Below are 21,135 nucleotides of genomic sequence, written 5' to 3'. Positions count from 1 at the left end.
TTGTGTTATTATATATTTGGTTATATTCTATTTAATTTCTCCTAAGCTTAGTATGTTTATTTAAAGTCTTATTTCTCACTTTATTCAATAAAATTCTTTAATCCGAATATTGTTTCATATGTATCAAGCTATTGCAAGTCAAATATAGTTTATATATTTAAGAAAAGTTTTAATTTTTACAGACAGCATTTTTTAAAATATGCCAATCAACAGGAGTTTCTTTACTTCACATTCCAAATTATTATGCAGTCATTATTGCCTAATTTCAATTTATTTTGAAGGATTGCTTTTGCACAAAGATTTCAACAACTTTAGGACTCTAAATGATCATAATTTTAGGACTTAGCAAGTCTAATGGTTTAGGAATATCCAGTCTATAATTTTCTACATGATTTATAAGGAATTCCATGCAGAATTCATTTAAAGCCTTTTATGCTTGCATTCTTTTTATCCCTTATAATGTTGACTTCCTTCTGAACATCTTGTCCAGAATTTTAAAATGCAATTTCATATGATCTGGCTTATAAAAAAGTTTTACTGAATTTAAGACTCTTAATATCTCAGTAAACATATACTATCAATCTGTTAATTCCTATCAGCAAGACCAGAAGTCTAGTGAGTCAGTGCATCTCTATGTATCTAAATGTGGGCAACTGCACAAATTCAGGATAAGAGAAATCCAGCCTAATTGTGAGTTCCCAAATTTATTATTAACCCAGGGATCTCAAAGAACAAATAGAGGAGAAACACTAGGTCTTTTCAAATTGATATTAAGCACATTTTACTAAAAAATAGATTTTGAATATGCACTACATATATGAATTAGGTAGAACATGCTTTTTCTTCATTTAAACACTCTGTCAATGAGACAAACATGTTACAATTCAATCTTTAAACATTTGATGCCAAGGATACTGTGATACAATCAAATATGATGCATGTATTAATATACTAACTTTTCTTAAGTAAAATGTGCCATTTATGTGATTTATCCAGGTTTTTTGAGTTTATGCACTTCCTATATGCTAAAGAAATATTATGTACATTAGTAAACATGATTAATGTTATTACATTAGAATGTTAAAATATGAGTATTTTACTGTGAATATTATGACTCCTAAATGCCATTTCTGCTTTTATTGCTGCTCACCTCAAAACAATTAAATTAGTGCCAATCATGTGAATTAAAAAAAAAACTTGGTGAAATGACCAGACTAATTTAACTGATTTTCCATATCAGTTGAGTAGTCAACAAGCCAATTTTATTTAGGGAAAACAACAATATATTTCCAGGGGGCTCTTCAATTAAATATCATCAGCCAGTAATCAGGTTTTTCATCCCATTTGGTGTAATTTCTTCTTGTAAACTGAACCACGCATCTTGTTTACCACTTACCCGTGCAGTTCAAGAGCCTACATTTTCCTTCCCATAACTTAACTGGTAATTACAGAACTGACAGACCAAACCCGACTGGTGAACGTCAAAACCATCCAGGCCTCACCACTAATTAGAATACAAAGACGCCACCTAGTGTCCAATGAGCAGAATCTCGGCGCCGTTTCAGCTCGCATTCTCGCTGCGGTATCAAGGCCCAGCCCAACGAACTAGAGGCATAATAAAATGGCGGGTGCCCGCCGAATCACGTGACCCCTTTGTGCCTTTCGGGAGGCCGACGGGAGCGCAGCAGGCGGCATTTGCACTCGAGTCGACATATACAGATATTTTAGGAGAGCATCCACAGGGAAGGCAGACGGGGCTATTAGCGTTCAACATCACCCTCTTCCCTAAGGGGAGGGAAGGAAACGGGGAGGAAGCGGGGAGAAAATGGCGGCCATTTTGTGCTTGCGCAGAGGCGATGGTGGGGGCTTGGGTACAGGGCGATGGCGGGGCCCGGCTCGGCCGGAGTAGGGACGGGAGGGGGTCTCTCACGTACCGACTCCTCTTCCTTCTCCATGCCCGTGGGCATCTGCGGCACGGCCCGGTTGATCGAGGCATACTCGGCCAGGTCGGGCAAGTCCTCGCAGCGGAAGACGGGAAGCGGCTTAGACGCGTCCAGCGCCCGGGCCCGGAACGACAGTTTGCTCATGTTAGTCGTCGGCGGCTGCTGCTGCTGCGGCAAAGGGGGGGGAGGCAGCGAGAGCGCTCCGAGCTGAGAGCCGGACCCCGCCAAGCGCTCTCATGGAGGAACCGGGGCTCCCGCGGCGGGGCGGGGCTCGCTCCGAGGCGGGTCCCAGCGGCGCCGGGTGGCGCAGCCAGGCTAGAATGCCGGTTTCTCTCCTCGTCGCTCCTGGTCTCTTCAGTACGCCACGGCCAACATGGCGGACATTAAATCTCGACTGGCCGCCTCTTTCAGCCAACCCCAGCTCCACAGCCATTCCCACACTGCATCGCGCAAAAGCGCGGACACGGCGCTGCTTAAAAGAGCGCGCAGCGCGAGCACGAGAAACGAGCACGAAAGAGCGGCGGTTTTGACACTCTCTCAGGGCCGAAGTAGCTCTTTATCTTTCCCGAAGCACTGTAGTTATTCGGGTGGCGCTGAGGTACCGACGTGAAGGAGGGACCATGGCATCACTGCCGCCTGGAGGAAGATGATACGGGAGAGAATACACGCCTCAGCCCTCGGGAACCCGGGAGCATCTCCTCAGGCCCGAGCCCCTTGCTAGAGGGAGACAGTTGACATGTATGGTCCGGTTCCGTTTAAACGTATTGCGGCAGGGAGAGGATGACCGCTCAATATTCTCTCTAAATCCTATTTTCATTTCTTCCCAGGCCACTTTGTTCTCTCCTCTGTAATACAGGTCTCTGTGACATCAAAAATTCTATAGAATTAACTGAGAGGAGTGCAAATCTGTTATACACACTATTTGAAACCGCATATTGGATATTTTACAGTTAACAGTTTCCAGCAGAAAAAGTTGATTGTCGGTTTATTCAAATAAGATACATTATAAAATAAATGATTATATCAGTACTGAGGTGCTGAGGTTGAGGAATTTTTTGATTCCTTATCACTCTTAGGTTTATCCTATTGGCACTTACCAAAAGAAGCAGAAGGTTTTTGGGGGACAAATATATAAACTTCAGGCAAGCTTCTTAGGTGCAACTTGTGCTGCAGCCTATTTCAACATTAAAAGACCATACACCACACACCCATAGCATATTCAATTGTAGTTCTTATTTTTATTTACAATCCCTTTCGATTAATTGATCAATAGTCTTCACAAAACCATAAGTTGAGATGAAAACACAATAAAAATTTAATAGTAAAACATTTTAATCATTTAAAGCAGGATGTTTATTTAAAATACAGTGAAAATTGTTTGCAAGGATAGCCTTAAAAACTTGCCCCTAGGCCTGATTAGGACAGCTGGCCATTGACTGAAAACTAGGAGATGTTATTTTATCTGATACTATTGCAGAATTGGGACAGAGATGACTTAAAATTTGTTCTGTCTCTAAAGGAGACAATTTCTAATTAAGGGAATATAGAAAGACCTGCCTTGCTATATCTTATTGGACAGCAAATGTCATCAAGAGAATGCAATCCTATAGATATCCAGGTCCTAAATCATAAAGGAATTTAAAGGTGACAGCCATCACCTTGAATTGCATCCAGAAGCCAGCTGGAAACCAGTGCAGCTCTTGAATTACAGGTGGTATATGGGTGCCTCAAGATATATGCATTCATTCATTGCACTTGGTCCACAGCTATTGTATTCTGGACCAATTGTAACTCCAAATGTTTTTGGAAAGCTGTCCCACATGGACTGCACTGCAATAGTACAACGGAGATGTCTTGGATGTGAGTAAGACAGTGATTATGGCCTCTGAGTGGGGATTCCACTTTCAGGAATCCCCACAGCTTCCATCTTGAGCATGAGTTGTCAAACCAAATGAACCAGATATTTGAGCAATAGTAATTCTACTTATATACAGCTAAAACTCTTCTGTAACTTCAACTGGGCAAAACAATGCAACAATTTTGGAATCAAGTTCTCTCAAGTGGGCTAACAAAAAAAAATGCATCCAAGAATCCAGGGCCCATTATCCCTATGGCACTGAAAATTTAAGATCAGGATCTTAACACCAGATGTATTAGCAAAGTTGTAGGTGCTGCAGTGCCACCACATGACCCTGCAGTGCTGCTGCAACCAGGTAATCATGATTTCCAAAACTCCCTAACCAGCTTCCCATAAGCAAAGTTAAAGGGGAAGCCAGCAGAAAATAGGAATTAATTCTCATTGCTCTTTTGCCCATCCATGTTCATGCTGTTTATCAATTTAAGTAAGAAAATATCTCTGAAACAATGACCCAATATGGTTCATGGGTTACCTAGTTGGGAGGAAAAATGATAACTCATTGGAATCACCAGGCCTTCAAATCCAGAGCCACTCCATATTGCTGAGATTCTTACTCTAGAACAGATGAAGACAAGAAACTCGTAACTTCATTATACATTTCCAACTCCTTGTGGAGTCTTATATGAAGAATACTTCTCATTTAATAAAAACCCAATGTTTATAAATATTGCACAATGGATATAAAGGGTTCAAGATAATCTATAAGTTGCAAGTATTGTATATTAGATTTTTCCATTTAAAGAGTATCCAGGTTAACAAAAATAGAACAAGCAAATCAAATATGGCTGATTGTAAAAATCAGAATTCAGAAAGACCTAACAGAGAAGATGGTGGCAAAAAAATTGTGAAAGTCTCATTTAATTGTTGTAACTGTACATTTTTATAGAATCCACATTCCTTGTCTCTCCTGCCCTTTCCCAATCATTATTGTCCCAAGGGTGCTTTTTCAGGATTTCTTGTTTTTCCTTTGAAAATGTTTCACTTCTATTCAAGAAGCTTATTCAGCTTCTTATTCATCATAGGATGGTGGGAAGCCTTGCAGACAGCTGATCATGTGCATTCTTTTAGAGAGTAGTTGAGACCACTTGGTGGTTTATCTGTGTCCTTAGGATCACCTGAATAGTGCAAGTGAGTTTGCAGCCTTCTTAGCTACAGGATGTTTTTTGTGTCCCTTCACCATCTTGTCAGAGCTGACAAAGCTTCTTGGATGAGAAGCAAAATATCTTCAAAAAAAAAACAACAACAAGAAAGTCCAGTTGCTTTCTCAAAATGGGGCAACCATGACTTGGATGACTGAGAATCTCCAGAGGCCCCAAGTCATAAGTTTTTCTTCTGCATATTCTTCTGAACTTGTCTCGGTAAATATATTTAATAGATTTACCTTGTTATATTTTTTTGCTTCAGATAAAAATGATTATTGCTTTTGAAAGAAAAATGACAATATTTGCAGGTTAATTAACAGACTTACTGGACTCAAATTTTCTAAGTTATCTTTTATTAACTAAACTAAAATGGCTAGGACAAAATACTCAACCAAACCCTAACAAGCCAAATTAAATAATATATAAATCAGGCCAGTCTATCAAATATTCTCATGGCCGATACTGGGCTGGTATAAACTTTTTATAAGATATTGGGAAGAAATATTGCATAATCCTATGAAACCTTTTAAAAACTTTTGCTACATTGACTCATTTTTTCCGTTTTATAAATTTGTGTTATAGCTATAGTAGCAGATGCATTTTAACTGAAGAAAAATGCCCCTAAAATATTAGTTATGAAAAAGATGCTATCAAAAATCTATTAGCCACAAACATAAAAATTTAAAAAATTCTCTTAATAAAGATGTAACATAATTTCATATTTTTAATCAAATTTCATAGTCATATTTACTTAAAGCTCAATTATAGACATTGCTCAATTATTTATAGTTTAGGCAAATTATTAAATTTGCCCTTCTACTTGATCCCACTCAAATGCACAATTAGCTAAAATAAGTAAGAATCAAAATAATGTGTATGCACTGAGAGCTTAAGTGTCAGTAGTAAACTGCAAAGATGTCAAAATGTCCTGTTCTGATGTCATGCAAATCACACAAGTATATCAAATGTATAATTAGGCCCTTGTCATTTTATTTCCTAATATTCCCCCATGGGTGCCCTTCCTTACAAAAGCAAATAAGGTTTGTTCCTATTCAGGAATGCTATTTGTAAGCACAGCCTATATCTCTGAATGCAAAATGCTGAGATGAACTGAATACAGGATGTATTAATTTCGTATTTATAACTTTGTTGTCTATTATTGACTATATGCTTGATTAGACAGATCTCTGTTTTGGAACTGACATTTTTAGTCAAGACCACTGCCTGTAATTGAAAAAAGCAAAGAAAATATGCTCCTATTTAGATGTGTTCTTTTGTCATTTTTGTTCCATCTTTTCTAATGCGGAACTAAGCCTCAGCTTCAATGGTGATTTTTCTGTGTTATCAGAACGTTATACAATTAAATCAGTTCTGGTTAGTACAGGGAACTAGCAGTATGAGTGGTATAGGTTCGTGCAAGAGACCCAAAGGTGCTTTTTCAATAGGCAACTGGATGTTCTTGTTTTTCTTTGAAAGCATTTCACTTCTCATCTAAAAAGCTGCTTCTGCTCTGAATAGATGGTGGGGAATAGAAGGGTTTATATTTTTTGCAGACAGCTGGTCATTTGCACTCTCTTATAGAGTTGTTAAGGCCACTTGGAAGTTTGTCTGTATCCCCAGGGTCATCTGAGTAATGCAAATGGCTGTGAAGCTTCTTGGAACTGCTGAAAGAACTATGTTATGGAGCTGTGCTTTCTGCAGGATGCCAAAGCCATTGTAACTATGTACTTTGAGATGGATGTCCTTCAAATGATGAGGGAGTATGAATGGATTTTCAGAAAAACTGCAGAATCATTTGCATTTCAGTTCAAGATGCAGACAACACAAGACTCAACCCAGATACCCTGCACCTGTATTCAACACTGAAGGACAAAGGGCAGAAAAACATTGTGCAGAAAGGAGAGCTCTACAACACAGTCCTTTCAGCATTTCCAAGAATGCTCCACAGCCATTTGCACTCAGGTGACCCTGAGGAAACAGACAAACTTCCAAGTGGCCTCAATTACTCTCTAAGAGGAGGCAAATGACCAGCTGGTCTGCAAGGAATATAAATCCTTCCATTCCCCACCATCCAGTCTTGAGTTGAAGAAGTTTCTTGGATAAGAAGCAAAACGTCTTCAAAGAAAAACCAGAAAGTCCAATGGCTTCTTGAAAAAACACCTTTTGGACAATCATGACCCTGGATTACTGAGAATTTCCATAGACATTGGTGCAAAAGGGTGATAATTTTCCCCTTCTAGTTTTCATTTTAAATCTTAAGTGAATTTCTATAATATAGATGCAATGACTTAAGTTTCAGTGATAACCAGAGAATCTTGATTATAGTCACAATTAAGATGTTTTTGAAGAAAAATTTCCTTATTTCTAACATGGCAGATACATCCAGAAATATTCTAAACATTTTTGCTCCAGCTCTCTCCTTTACCTTGAATGCGTTAGCTTTGATATAATTTATGTATGTATGTATGTATATATGTTTTCACGGTACAGGTATGCAGGTCTTGGCATGTTCGGGTCTTTTCCTGTGTAAGATTGAGAGTATCTTGGCGATGTATCGACAAAGTCCCACTTGCCATCTTCAGGCTTTCAGCTTTGTGCTTGTGTAACCAAAGCATGATCGGAGCTGCTGTCTTTCTATAAATACTGGTGGGGAGGTTGGCTGTGTTGTTATTTCTTGATTGGTTGATGGAGTTGTTGTTTGCAGATTGGTTGGCTTTTTCGTAAGAACATGTGGCTGTGTGTCTATCAGCCTCCTGTGTTGTGACGACCTGGGTAATGGGCTGTGTGATGACCTTCTGAGTTCTATTGTTGTGACATCCTGGTTTCTTGTGCTGTAATCTCCTGGGTCGTTGGCTGTGTTGTAACATCCTGAGGTTTTGTGGTATAACCTCCTGAGTTCCATAATGTGATATCCTGAGCGGGTGGCTCTAATGTGACGTTCTGGGTTTTGGTTTGACTCCGAGTTTGAGGCCTGGCTATGTGTTCATGGCATGTGTCAGTTTGCTTGGTTTGGGGGTTGGGGTGTGTGGCAGCTGGTGATGCAGCCGTGGTCTGGTTTCTGGCCTTTCGTCTTATGGGATGGGTTTGGGTTTGAGTGAGGGAGATTGGTGGGGGTGTCATGTGTTGTTTTGGGTCTGGTGTTGTTTTTTGTGGCTCATTTGTTGAAAAGGGCTAGTTTCCACTGTCCAGAAACCAGACCATGGCTGCATCACTAGCTGCCACACACCCGACCCCCAAACCAAGCAAACTGACACATAGCCAGGCCTCAAACTCGGGGCCAAACCAAAACCCAGAATGTCACATAACAGCCACTCACTCAGGATATCACATTACGGAACAGGAGGTTACACCACAAAACCTCAGGATGTTACAACACAGCCAACGACCCAGGAGATTACAGCACAAGAAACCAGGATGTCACAACAATAGAACTCAGAACGTCATCACACAGCCCATTACCCAGGTCGTCACAACACAGGAGGCTGATAGACACACAGCCAATACCTCAACCACACATGTTCATACCAAAAAGCCAGCCAATCTACAAACATCAACTCCATCAACCAATCAAGAAATAACAACACAGCCAACCTCCCCACCAGTATTTATAGAGAGACAGCAGCTCTGATCGCACTTTGCTTGCACAAGCACGAAGCCGAAAGCACCAGCCTGAAGATGGCGAGTGGGATCTCGTCGAAACGTCACCAAGATACTCTCAATCTTACACAGGAAAAGACCCGAAGACGCCAAGACCTGCATACGTGTGTGTGTGTGTGTGTGTGTGTGTGTGTACACAGAATACAGTACTTTCCAGCTTCCACCCTCTAGGAGACAAAGCCTTATATATTTTAGACTGGTATGTATGTATGTATGTGTATGTATATGTATATATGTGTTTGTGTGTATATACACACACACACGCATACATACCTAAAATATATAAGGCTTTGTCTCCTAGATAGTGGAAGCTGAAAAGTACTGTATTCTGTGCAGACATACTAAAATGATACCATCCAACTATAATTATCTATCTGGTCACCATTATAAAAATCTATTGCTTTTTCAACACTTCATCCCAATCTTGTTTTGGGGTCCTACGAAATTATCTAATTATTTTAAGAATCTTTATTGTTATCAATGTTTCTCAATTTCTAAATACATTTTGAGACAGTTATTATTTAGAACAGACCTAGGCATTTTACAACCCTCAGGGAACATCCAGTCTTTCCCTTCCTCTGGATCACATGAAGTCAAGCAGAAATTAAAAATCATAGGTAAATAAGTATATGCCATGCATGCAATACTACTGCATTGCTATTTTTTTCAATTTACATATGTGCATGCATACGCAACTTCACAGCCTACTGATTTGTACTTCTACAACAGTCCTAATTTCTCAGGTCGCATGTTGGGAAAATTGCCTGGCCCTGATTTAGAAGATGGCGACCAACTAGAATAGTAGTAATGAGAATACAATGCAACATAAAACAAAACAAAAAAAATAAAGCACAGACCTGGGAAAAGTACATATCAAATATCAGCAGTTCTTAAAGTGAAGTCTGGGAACACCTGGAGATCCCCCAGATCCTTTCAGGGGTTTGCAAAGTCAAATATTTTTTAAATTCTGAGTTTTAATTTCTAATATTGTACAGTAAATATTGAAAGATATAGCACACATAAACCAGATATTTGGAGTTAATCACTTTTAAGAATGTAAAGGGAATCTGAAAAAAAAATGTTTGATAACCACTGGCATAGGCATACAATATTTGAACAATATATTTTTTCTTAGCAGTTTTTTTTGTTCTCCATAACAATATAAAAGAGACTAAAAGTTGAGATTCTTAGATACACATTTTCACATTCCACTGTTGAAAATAGAATTTTATATTTTTGAAAAAATGATCCAATTAGTATAACATCTCATAAAGTATTTGATAACTCAGATAAGATGTACCAGAGTTTATCACCCAAATTCACACATATTTAGAAAAGAAAACAAGCAAAAGAGGCTCCTTCAGGTATCTCTACTACATCTATAACCATTTTGAACCCCATAATGTAATTTAGAGTTTTATTATAGTCATAGACTGATCCCATATTATTAAAATGATAGGAAATAAAATGTTCTTCACGATTGAACAATAGAAAGATAAGTTCAGTGGAAATATACATATAAGAGCCTTTTTAATCTTTCTACTCATCTCCGTACAAGAAGGGGCAAGAGATTTCCTTTTGAACAACAAGAAAACTTGAAGCCACTGTTTCACAAATACTTATTTGGAAGTAAGTCGAATGCAATGCAACTATCTTCTGAGAAAGTATAAAATTACACTAAGAGGTGCTTTTGATTCAGTTAATAATGAAAATGGAATTATAACTATGAGTTGAATACTCAAAGGGCTACAATTTATCACCTGCATTATGAGTTATTGGTTTAAATCACCCAAAATATTAGTCAAGACGAGAATTCAGTGGCAGAAATGCCATTTTGACTCTCTAATTGTAATGCCGAAGGAGATATGGCTAGATGGATCCATTTGTAGATATTTTCCTTCATTCTGCCCAAAACTGAAATATCTATAACTAGTCATTTTGAAATGACAATTTAGGATAATCTACTTTTTGTTATTTATTATGCTGCATCTCACAGCAAATACAAAATGGTACCTTTTCAGCATCAGTTGTTCATTTTTCCAATACAAGGATAATTAAGGCTTCTATCAATTCAGTTCAGAAAATAACATTATTCAGAAAAAAGTATCTATCTTCAAGAACAGTAGCAAAGGTAATTAGAATTTCACCATATCAAAACTGTAATCTGTCTAGATCCTGCTGTGAAAATATTAATGCAGCAAGATAAAATTTTCAAATATTTTTAAATTACAAATTCTGTTCTGGAATTTCAGACATGTGTAAATTTATTTATGGGTTATTCAGAAGGAAAGCTAAACCTTGATTCCAAAATGTTATGAAATGTGGACTATGGAAACCTAAAGTTTAAATTAAATTCTGCCCAACTAGAACTTTCACCTTCGGGATTTTTTTTTCCTGCCATCTTTAGAATATATAACTTAAACTTTAAACCAATAGTTCTCAACCCCTTTCTTCACCAGACTTCCCTTGAAATACCTTTTGTGCTCAGGGACCATGGCCACAGACTCCCAAGACTTAACTCAATATTTAAACATTTCTTTAAACATTTCTTCAAGTTTTTGTGGGCCCCGTGATGACATCATGGCCTCCTAGAGGTCCGCATGCCACAGATTGAGAAACACTGCCTTGAAGTATTGTTTAACACAACTGTTTAAAGACCACTTTTCTTATTTTTATGTTAGCTAGTTTTTAATGCTTTTAAGTTTCTAATCCTTTTCAATAGTTTTTTGCTTTCCAGTAATTTCACTATTTAGTTTTGCAAATTGATTTATATTATGCCATTTTATTCATACCTTTCTTTGAAAAAAAAAACACTCACAATTATATATTAGAATTGTCCGTGTTAAGTACTTTTTCTGATCTGTTCATTCATCCTATCAAACTTACACCACTATCCATCCAGAGTCAGTTTAATAATTTCCCCTCTTCATTTTTTATCCTCACAAGTGTAGCTGTCGTATCAGTTATAATTTCTACATCATACAATTCAGCCTAACATGATGTAAAACAATGCAAGAGAGTAACTCAAAGATTTATTTATGAAGTAATAAACTGGACAAAGTATTTATTCAGCTGTATTTGCTAGTAAATCTAGCTTTTCTACTATTTCATTGAAAAAAAGAATGTTAGTACTATATCAGTCAAGGGTCTGATAATTGTAGTTTAATGAAATAGCTTAAAATGTGATTTAATTCATTTATATATGGATTCATATGTATGAACATATTCCACATTAAGCTGTTTCAACTTACTGGTCAGTACTTGTCTAGAGTCATTAAAAAGTCTCAATTCCAAATGTTTTACAATCTGAAGAGCTAATAATTTTTAAGGAATTAACTGTTAGTAAACCTCTTAAAACTACCTTGTGATTTAAAAACATAAAAAACATAATCTACAAGTAAATGTATCTTTCTCGTATATTGTTCTGGATTCTCTGAAGATTTAAAGAGTATGTGGTGATAGGTTTAACACAAAGCAAAATTCTACCTTTTGCACTGTATGTCTGAATCAATCTTTTGTGTCAGGATGCATACAGGATGGTGAGTAAATAGAAGTCTCTTCCTCAACCTGGATAACAACTGATTTTCCAAAGCCAAACATTTAAACACCTTTTCTTCCTGCAATTGCTATAGAGGCTGCACACCCATATATTAAGGTAGCTGTTCACTGTATGGTGCAATCATATGCTGCACTGCCACATTTTATTGAGATGGAAGCTGCATGAGTTGCATTCCTAGATCTGTAAGAGAACATCCATGATTGGTCTTTTCAAAGAGCCATTGTTATTATATAGTGAGACCATAATCAATGAAAGCATATTCTATTTAATAGAAATAATTGTTATTCATATACTTATAGATTTAATAAGCTAAATAGGTAACAGAACGATATAAATTCTTATGTTACAATTTAGTTATACGTTTTAACTAAGAATAATGTGATTTAACTAATACTGACTTTGAAACACAATACATTCTACAAGGTACCTTTAACCATAAATATTGCTTCAGTTTCAAGAAAGAACTATTTTGAAAGGGCATGTTTAATGTCAGCTAGGATTTTTCTATATACACATCATCTTCTATTTAAAAGTGTCTTCTATAAAACTCATATAAATTATTCAAAGAACTTCACATTAACTACAATAAAAAATTAAAAAGAATAAAAATTCCTTCCTTCCCTATACTTCAATAAATTTATTAACCTGTTGCATTTTCTCAGATATTGTGATCATTTCAAATTATATAATTCAAATCCTTTTACTTTATGAATTGTTCATGTATATATTTTTTCAGCTTTTTTATATTCTTGTTTAGATTGTGTAAATTAACAAATGTTTGCATGAAAGAGGTATTTGATTCTTAATATATGTATCTAAACATGTATATATGGTTTATATGTATTGTACTCAAAATAGATGAAAAACTACTTAATTTTAAAATGTATATAATATTTGTCTTTTTCAGCTTTATTTCTATTCTTAATTAAAACATACACTATCTACAGAACATTTTAAAAATACACACGTTTTTTATAAAGCCAATCCCAAACTGTTATTTGGTATGTTTTTGTTTACTTTTTTAAACAAAAAAGAAAGGGTTTAAGACTCTGCCAAGTCTGATAATGAACAATAAAAACAGTCACTTTCTACAGAGAATGAAAAATTGGTTTTAGCTACTAGAAAATCTTTTTAAAGAAAGGATAAAACTATAACTAAATAATGAATTAGTTCACATACCTCAGATTTTTTAAAATTAAGTAACAAAAATCCAAACCCTGCCTCTAGTCTCACAGAACAACAAAGGACTGTGACGACATGTCTGTTATGCTGTACACCGAACTTCCAAGTATATCGATTATTGCCTATATTATACATGGTCCAAACTATAACGCATGTATTAATATTTAAAGCTGGGTTTGTTAGAAGAAAAAAAGAAATTATGATACAATAGATCAAATCTTGCCCCACCTTTCTCTGCCCCCCTCTTTTCTTGGTGAAACAAACATAAATTGTTTAGGAGCACCACAGCGCCACCAACACAGATCAATACAAAACAGATTTCCCACTGTATACAAATGAAAAAAAAAAAAACCAGAAAAATGCCCAAAATTACAAAATGCCTCATAAAGGAATCTTCTCAAAAGAGCAGGACACTTTAATGCAGTACCATCATTCATATTTTTATAGAAAGGTTTTAAAGCAAATAACAAAAAAAGAGCCAATTGGTGAATAAAAAGGCCAATGTTTAGTAACAGACATAACTTAATGTAAATCCTGCTGTAGCAATCTCCTCCATTATATGAAGGGCAGTTTTCAACAAGCCAATTTAAGGCGTCTTTTCCCAACTAATCTCAAACTCAAATAAACTGAAGCACATTTCTTTAGCAATGTACTTAGTTCCTCTTTTGTAAAAATGTGTGTTGTGCTCCGGACACAATTATCCTCCCTGGAGACTCCAACTCCACCTTGAAAAGATCTCTGTTGTTGGCAGTTCCATCAACGACTCAAGTACAGGGGTCTAATTTATTCACCATAAAGACAGTAACACAATTGTTCCTAATGGTCAAAATAATGAACCAACGTTTGTCATAATAATTAAATACTTTCATTTTTTAAAAGAAAAAAACCCATCAAATCTATATTTGATTCATATACGTAAGAAATATTTCGACGTCTTTTATGCATGTTTGTGTATATTTGTGCGTATGTGTGAGGATTAGAAAACTTACCTCGAAAGGAAGCAGCCAGCTGCCTTTTCCCGACTGGAACGAAGCAGTCTGTGTATAGTTTTTCACTTGCAATCAACCAGCTCCAGGCAGCGAAAGAATTATCCAACATCTTTAAAAATCTTTGCAAATGAAAATAGAATCTCCTTCCCGTGGTCGGCAGCCGCTTCCGAAGGTTTTTTCTCCATATCTGGCGAGGTGGGGAGGATTCGAGTAAACCTGAGAAATATCCAAAGATTAAAAGCAAAGGCAGCAGGAGCCAGAAGACTCTGGGGTTAACAACTTTGTAATGGCAAACAAGCGTGTTCTGATTGGTTAGGAGGGCAGTGTCCCTACACAGTCTGCACTATCCCCCGCCCCCCTCTTCTGCAGCCTGGAAAAAATGCAGAAATGCAGTGTGCCATTTTATACAGTCTTTTAAAACACACCCCAACACAACCAACCACCAAATGCCAAGGCTTTATATTTGGGCGATTGTACCGAACAAGAGCTCAAAACCTTTTCTAAGTCTCCTTCACATGATCAACTGTCCTTGATGGGCGGGAGTGGGGAAATACTGGGGGTGGGGATGGGGGGGAAGGATAGAAAAACGCGCGCATCCACCCACCACAGCCTCCCAATTTCCATACGGAGATTTGGGTGTTTTTCTCTTCCCATCCTAAAGGTTTATTTACCTATTATGTTCAACTAAGAGACGCTTTCATTAATCTTTTTCCGTTCTCCATTACGTTGCCTAAGCGCCTGGTGGAATATAAAGCGAACCCACAAATACTTCGGAGAAACATACGCCACAATCTGGTGGGTTTGAAACAAAATCAAAGAGTTGATATTGAGAGGTTATAGCAAGAATGTTTTTTTTTCTTTTTCCCCCCTCGCCAATCGTTGTCCTATACCTACCGTCATAGAGACTTAAGGATATTCATTTCAACAGAAACATCCTTTGTAAAGACATCATTCTTCCACAAAGACTATTTAAAAACCCCTCCTCATACTGACTGACAGAATTCGACCATGCTGCCCACAAACAAAATGGCTGTGGCGCCGAGTTCTTTGGATCCTCCCACTGTGTTCCTCCCCCCCATACACGAACACGCCCTTCTGGTGGCCTCTGCGAGAGGGCAGAAAGTCCAAAGAAATCAGAACCCGAAGCATAATGGACGTTCGAACTCCCCTTATCATCGGAAGGTCAACGGACTCCCACAAAGTCTTGCCCTAGCTGCAAAGAGCCCTTCTTCAAAAACAGCTGTCAATCATTAAGATTCCACAGGCGATGTAATTTGAACTTCCTGCTTTACATATGTATAAGGTCTTTCACCTACGTTGGCAGGCTTTTCAATTAAGAGTGCTAGGAAATTTGATATCCCGAGTCTCGATTTGTGAGCTCAGTCAGGTACTCGGCTGGTTAAAAAAAAAAGGGAAACGAAATGCTTGGTCTAACAAAGGAAAAACCAAGTGGCAAATTCGACAAATTCAATCTTCTCCTTTCACTTTTTTTCAAAGAATTTTTTTACAAGGCTGGTGATTTACTACTCCGGAGTTAGAGATAACTGATCATTGATTTTTTTTTAATGTTACTGTACACATTCTGTTTGCAGTTTGACATTTAAAAAGAGCCAATCCTAAATGTTAGAATTATTATGTTACTACAGATATCTTTATTTAGTTCCCACACTATGATTTAAGCAACTTTGAGTCCCGCCTGACAAGTGCCCATCATCTTGACATTCCTGATTTTAGGGCTCATTCTCACACTTTCCTTGCACTGGGCTTAAATGGGCCACTTGCCGTTTGTTGGCAGGTTCTCATCACCAAGCCTCTTTCTCAGTTCTGCATTGTGTTGCCACTGAAGCAGCCTGAACCTGTATTCAATGAGGCAAGGAGGAGGAGCCTAAAGAAACGTGGTAAAGTGCAGGAAAATCACTTTGTCCAGCTCTGTACATCTGGCCATTTCTCTTTTGGATACTGCAGAGATTAGAACTTCCTGACATTGTATTTGATCAAGTGATATTCCATTGAATAAGGGGCCTCTCTTTCTTTCAGCCTAGAATTGCTAGAGGGATACATGCCACTAAACTGATTTGTCTGATACAGATTGATCTGAAATATGTATCCTTTGAAATACTACTGACTCATCAATCAAACAGGCAGCTTTAACAGTGGCCTATACTTCTCATTTTTATTCCAGATTGGATTATCAAATTTTAAATCTTAATTTAAGTAGTAGTTCCCCTAAAATCTTTTCATATATTCTCATAATATTTAATTCACTACTGCAAAATTGTGTTAATCAAATATTTGGTTTGGTTTTTTTTACACCAGGGGTGTCAAACTCTATTTGATTGAGGTCCGCATCAAGGTTGCATTTGACCTCAGTGGGGGGCTGGATGTGGCCAGGGTGGGCATGCCCAGCTTGATATCACTCGTGTGAGGGGCACCTGTAGTGGCTGAGTACTCTGCCAGCGAAAACGGGCTCCTGTACTCCATTTTCAGCTGCAACGGCTTGGAGGGCCGCCCAAGCTCTGTTTTTTTCTGGCAGAAGCACCTCATTCCCACAGGCCAGATCTAAGCACCCCGTAGACCAGATCCGGCCCATGGGCCTTGAGTTTGACACCCCTACTTACACATAATTTTATAATAAATCTGTTTTGGAAAATAGGAGGATCAACAATATGGTATCCTTGTGATGTCTGGGATTACATCTTTTATAACCTGGACCAATTTGTTGTTATGGGGGAGAATAAATTTGGGGGGGGTTTTTTTTTTTATATTTTTACTTTCTAGTATTGGGAAGAAAAAAAAGGAAGAAGGAAAAAAAAACTCTAAAAAATCTAAAATATTGTCACATTGTAGAAGATTCAGACTTATTTTTGCTTTCTCCAGAGGGTAAAATTAAGATGAATGGCATGGAAACTTAAGGATGTTCATATAGATTAGACATTCTTTTTATTGACAGCTGTCAATCGGTAGAGTGATTGTCAATCCATAGAGTGATTTTTTTCCTCTTCACTGGAGGTTTTCAGATGGAGATGAGACAGTAATATAGCAGGAATAATGTAGGGAATTCTGAAGTATATAGGGGATTAGATGATTACCTCATAGGTCCCTTCCAACTTGATTCTATGATTTTAAGATTAGAATCTTAGAGTTCAAGCACAAATGTAAAACAAATTCCATTTTCATTTCATTATATTTTATATAATCAAATAACTAATAAATATCCTCACATATTTCATATTTTTATCACATTAATATTTATACCTGCTGACACCCTTAGGAAAAGCTCTTCAAAACTGCAGTGAAAAATTTCCAATGTAGTCTTTTGGTATATGTATTTATTCTAACCAATGTTAACAGAAATCAGCTAATCCCCTGTAGGGTCTTTACACTTATAGATGCCTGTAAATAGAGCTGATATTTTTCGCCTTAAAGAGGTTTGATATGTGAAAGACATGTAAGAGTTGCTTTCCTTGTCATGGCATTTTGTACTTTAGAAAGCTGAATGTGGTAATATATTTTATTCTGTGGGTCCTTGTATAGCTTTGCATAGATCTAGGGACTAAAAATGCCTCTGGTGGGGGGCATTTCTACCTGTTAGGACCTGCGAAGCTTAGAGGACCAGATATGTCGGTGAAAGGTCATAGTATATAGCTGAGAGCCATTCCCAAAGGGAATAGCTGAGCTATTCCCATGGGAATTTCCACAGATGTATATTCTCATCCTGTTTATTCTCTTCCTATATATCCTGTGGAAATAACATCCTGTTGAGGTCACTTGTTTTCTGTATGTGCATTTTGTTCCTCAATAAAGCTGGTACCTGGGTCTACCGGGGCTGGCATAAGCTCAGACGTTTTCCTGCGTCTCATTTACAAATGTCAGACCACCACAAGTGGTGACCCCGACGTGATAGCTTTGAAAAGCTATACGTTTCCTGCATCTTATACTCATTGTCGTGGACGTCGACTGGGCCCTCATCTTCTTCGCTGGACGGAGATAGATTCTTTTCGTGAGTATGGGGGGAGATTTCTCAAAGCTCAGACAAAGCACCTTAGGGAAATGAGAGAAATCACTGGGAATAGGTTTAAGTTTGGAGTTCATAGTAGAGGACATGCAGTAGGAAAGAAAGAAATTGAGGACTTATTACAGTATGTTTGGAAACATATTCCGTGTTATCCAGAGGGAGGTAGTATTAAAGTAGAGTCCTGGAGAAAGATAGGGAAATTTTTGCACGAGGAGCCTCGTGCCCCTTCTTCAATTTTGTTAACCTGGAGGGTGGTTATGGATGCATTAGCTACTCATGAACAACCGCTCCTAGCACCCCTGAAGAAGGTTTGCCGCCTTACCATGCGGTACGTATATTGCCACCGACAGCACCTCCAGATAAATCCAGAGGACTGTCAGGCGCTGAAAATACTTTGTCAGAAGAGAAGAGTTTGCCTTTAAGAGTTCAAGTAGATGCAGTTACTGCAGCTATTCAGGAAGCAACAAATAGAGGGGAATTATCAGGAGATGATTTGGTAGAATTTGGAGTGGAGATTCAACTTAATCCAATAGAAATTGGTGTAGATGTTGCTTTAAATCCACAGAGAGTATGGAAGCCTCTGCCTCTCAGTGTTTTAAAGGAAATTAAGCAAGCAGTAAAAGAATATGGAGTTAGATCGCCATTTGCTCAGGCATTGCTAGAAGCAGTCGGTTATGGAAATAAAATGATTCCAGCTGACTGGAAAGCTCTGTTAAATATGATTCTAACCCCAGCTCAATTTTGGTGTTAGATCAGAAATGGAGACAGCTGGCAGTTCAGAGGGGAACAGCAAATGTTACTGCAGATCAGCTTTATGGAGCTGGTGATTTTACAACAGTGGAACGACAGCGAGATGGAATGCCAGAAGAGGGATTCGTTCTTCTCCCACAGTTAATTTTACAAGCCCTGGGGGTTCTCCCTGACGGCGAAGGTGGTGAGAAGACCTTTACTAACATCAAACAAGGAAACAATGAACCCTATGAAAATTTCATTAGCAGATTGAAATTGGCTATTGAAAGGCAAATTGACAATCAATTTGCCCGGAATGAATTGCTTTTGAAGTTAGCGGTAGATCAGGCTAATGTAGATCGCAAAAAGATCCTTAATCCACTTATTGCGAGTGGAAAGCGAGAGATCACAGATTTGATAAACGCATGTAGGAAGGTGGGGAGTCAGACTTTTAACATGGAGACTTTAGCTCTGGCTCTGCAGGCAGGAAATAATAAAGAAACTTTTTTCAATTGTGGGAAGCCTGGACATTTTAAAGCGCAATGTTGGGCTCCTGGAGGGGATCAAAGTCAGCAAAAAAAGAGATCAATGGGACAGAGTGTGACCTAAATCAGTATATCAGATGCTCCTAAAGTTTTTACTGATGGAGAAAATTTTTTTGTGTTTGGTGCTTGTGTTTGGAAAGATAAATCTGGAATTTGGCATACAAAAGTGACATCAGAGCAGAAGTCTGCCCAGCAGGCAGAACTTGCTGCTGTAGTTTTGGCTTTTCAAAATTTTCAAAATCAGGATTTTAATCTAATAGTGGATTCCTTGTATGTATATAACTTGTTACCCTTTGTAGCAGGTTCTTATTTGTCTCCTGGAATATCACCTAATATTCTACGTTTGCTTTTGTTGTTGCAAGGATGTTTGGAGCAGCGTGTGAATGTGTGTTTTATTGTCCATATTTGTATCCATAGTAATTTACCTGGAATTTTATCACAAGGCAATGCCAAAGCTGACAGTGCTGTAACTTCAGTTCTCACTGTCCAGCCATGGGACAGCCATAGTTATTTTCATCAAAATGCTAAAGCATTGGCACATCAATTTAAGCTTACTGCTGCAGAAGCTGCTGCCATAATTCAACAATGTCCAACTTGTTCAAAGCAAGGCACGGCTATTCCTATGGGAGTCAACCCCAGGGGGTTGAAACCTTCAATGATTTGGCAAATGGATGTTACTCAGTATCCATCATTTGCACCTTGGAAGTATATACATGTGACTGTGGATACTTACTCAGGATTTCTAATGGCTACTCCTCAAAGAGGTGAAGCGGTTAAACATGTCATCAATCATTGCATTAAGACATTTTCAGTTGCTGGTACGCCTCAAACTTTAAAAACAGACAATGGTGCAGCTTATCGGAGCACAGTCTTTGATCAGTTTTGCAAACAGTGGTCCGTGGAACATAAATTTGGGATTCCATACAATTCCACAGGACAGGCTATTGTAGAGCGTTATAATGGCACGCTGAAGAACATGTTAGCTAAATTAAATAAAAAAGGAGGGAAGCTCCTGGGGCTTCCGGCAATTCAAGATCAATTAAATCTAGCTTTGTATACTTTAAATTTTTTAAATTTGTCTGGTAACCCCCCTGCGAGCGCGGCCAGCAGGCATTTTTCTTCTCCTTCTACAGATGCAGTGAGGCCTCGAGTGTTGGTGCGATTCCTTCCGGATCCGGCATGGGTTCCCGCTGAGCTGATTACGTGGGGACGTGGTTATGCAGCAGTAGAACATCTTGGTCAAATTCGTTGGGTTCCTGGTCGATGTATTCGGCCTGATCATTCACAGGCGTCTTCGCAGGTGCCAGTGAGGGAGGTTCCTGATTCTCAGGATGGCGTTTCCGTGGTTCCTGATTCTCTTGATGCCGGCAGTCCAGGCGTGGCGCTGTGAAGGCTGGGAAAAGATGACTGCTTATCTGAGATTGCCAACTTGTATGCAGCAGGTTCCTTTGGGGAA

The 21,135-nt window shown here is 38.1% G+C and overlaps 1 protein-coding gene and 1 long non-coding RNA gene across 6 annotated transcripts in view; both read right to left on the bottom strand.

The window, feature by feature from the left end:
* The window catches only part of EPC1 (enhancer of polycomb 1), a 58,615-nt gene extending 43,191 nt beyond the window's left edge, over positions 1 to 15,424 (bottom strand). For 3 of the 5 annotated variants that reach the window (XM_087917694.1, XM_026710090.2, XM_026710094.2), the window contains exon 1: positions 1,935 to 2,394. Coding sequence is in view for 2 of the 5 variants with exons in the window: in XM_026710090.2 (XP_026565875.2) it covers positions 1,935 to 2,087 (153 nt within the window). In the remaining 3 variants the exon portion in view is untranslated. Of the gene's footprint in view, positions 1 to 1,934; positions 2,395 to 14,390; positions 14,607 to 15,061; positions 15,183 to 15,284 lie in introns of those variants that run through there. The other 2 variants (XM_087917693.1, XM_087917692.1) reach the window with 1 other exon arrangement.
* LOC148123918 (uncharacterized) lies at positions 4,247 to 12,249 on the bottom strand. Its single transcript, XR_015740333.1, has 2 exons — positions 12,147 to 12,249; positions 4,247 to 4,416 (listed from the first exon to the last, which is right to left on the bottom strand). It is a non-coding gene; the product is annotated as an uncharacterized LOC148123918 (long non-coding RNA).
* Positions 15,425 to 21,135: the final 5,711 nt, after the last annotated feature.

This window comes from Pseudonaja textilis, chromosome Z, assembly GCF_049901715.1.
Source record: "Pseudonaja textilis isolate UNSWEBS1 chromosome Z, rPseTex1.2, whole genome shotgun sequence".
NCBI lineage: Eukaryota > Metazoa > Chordata > Lepidosauria > Squamata > Elapidae > Pseudonaja > Pseudonaja textilis.
This window is presented reverse-complemented; position numbering and strand designations above follow the sequence as displayed.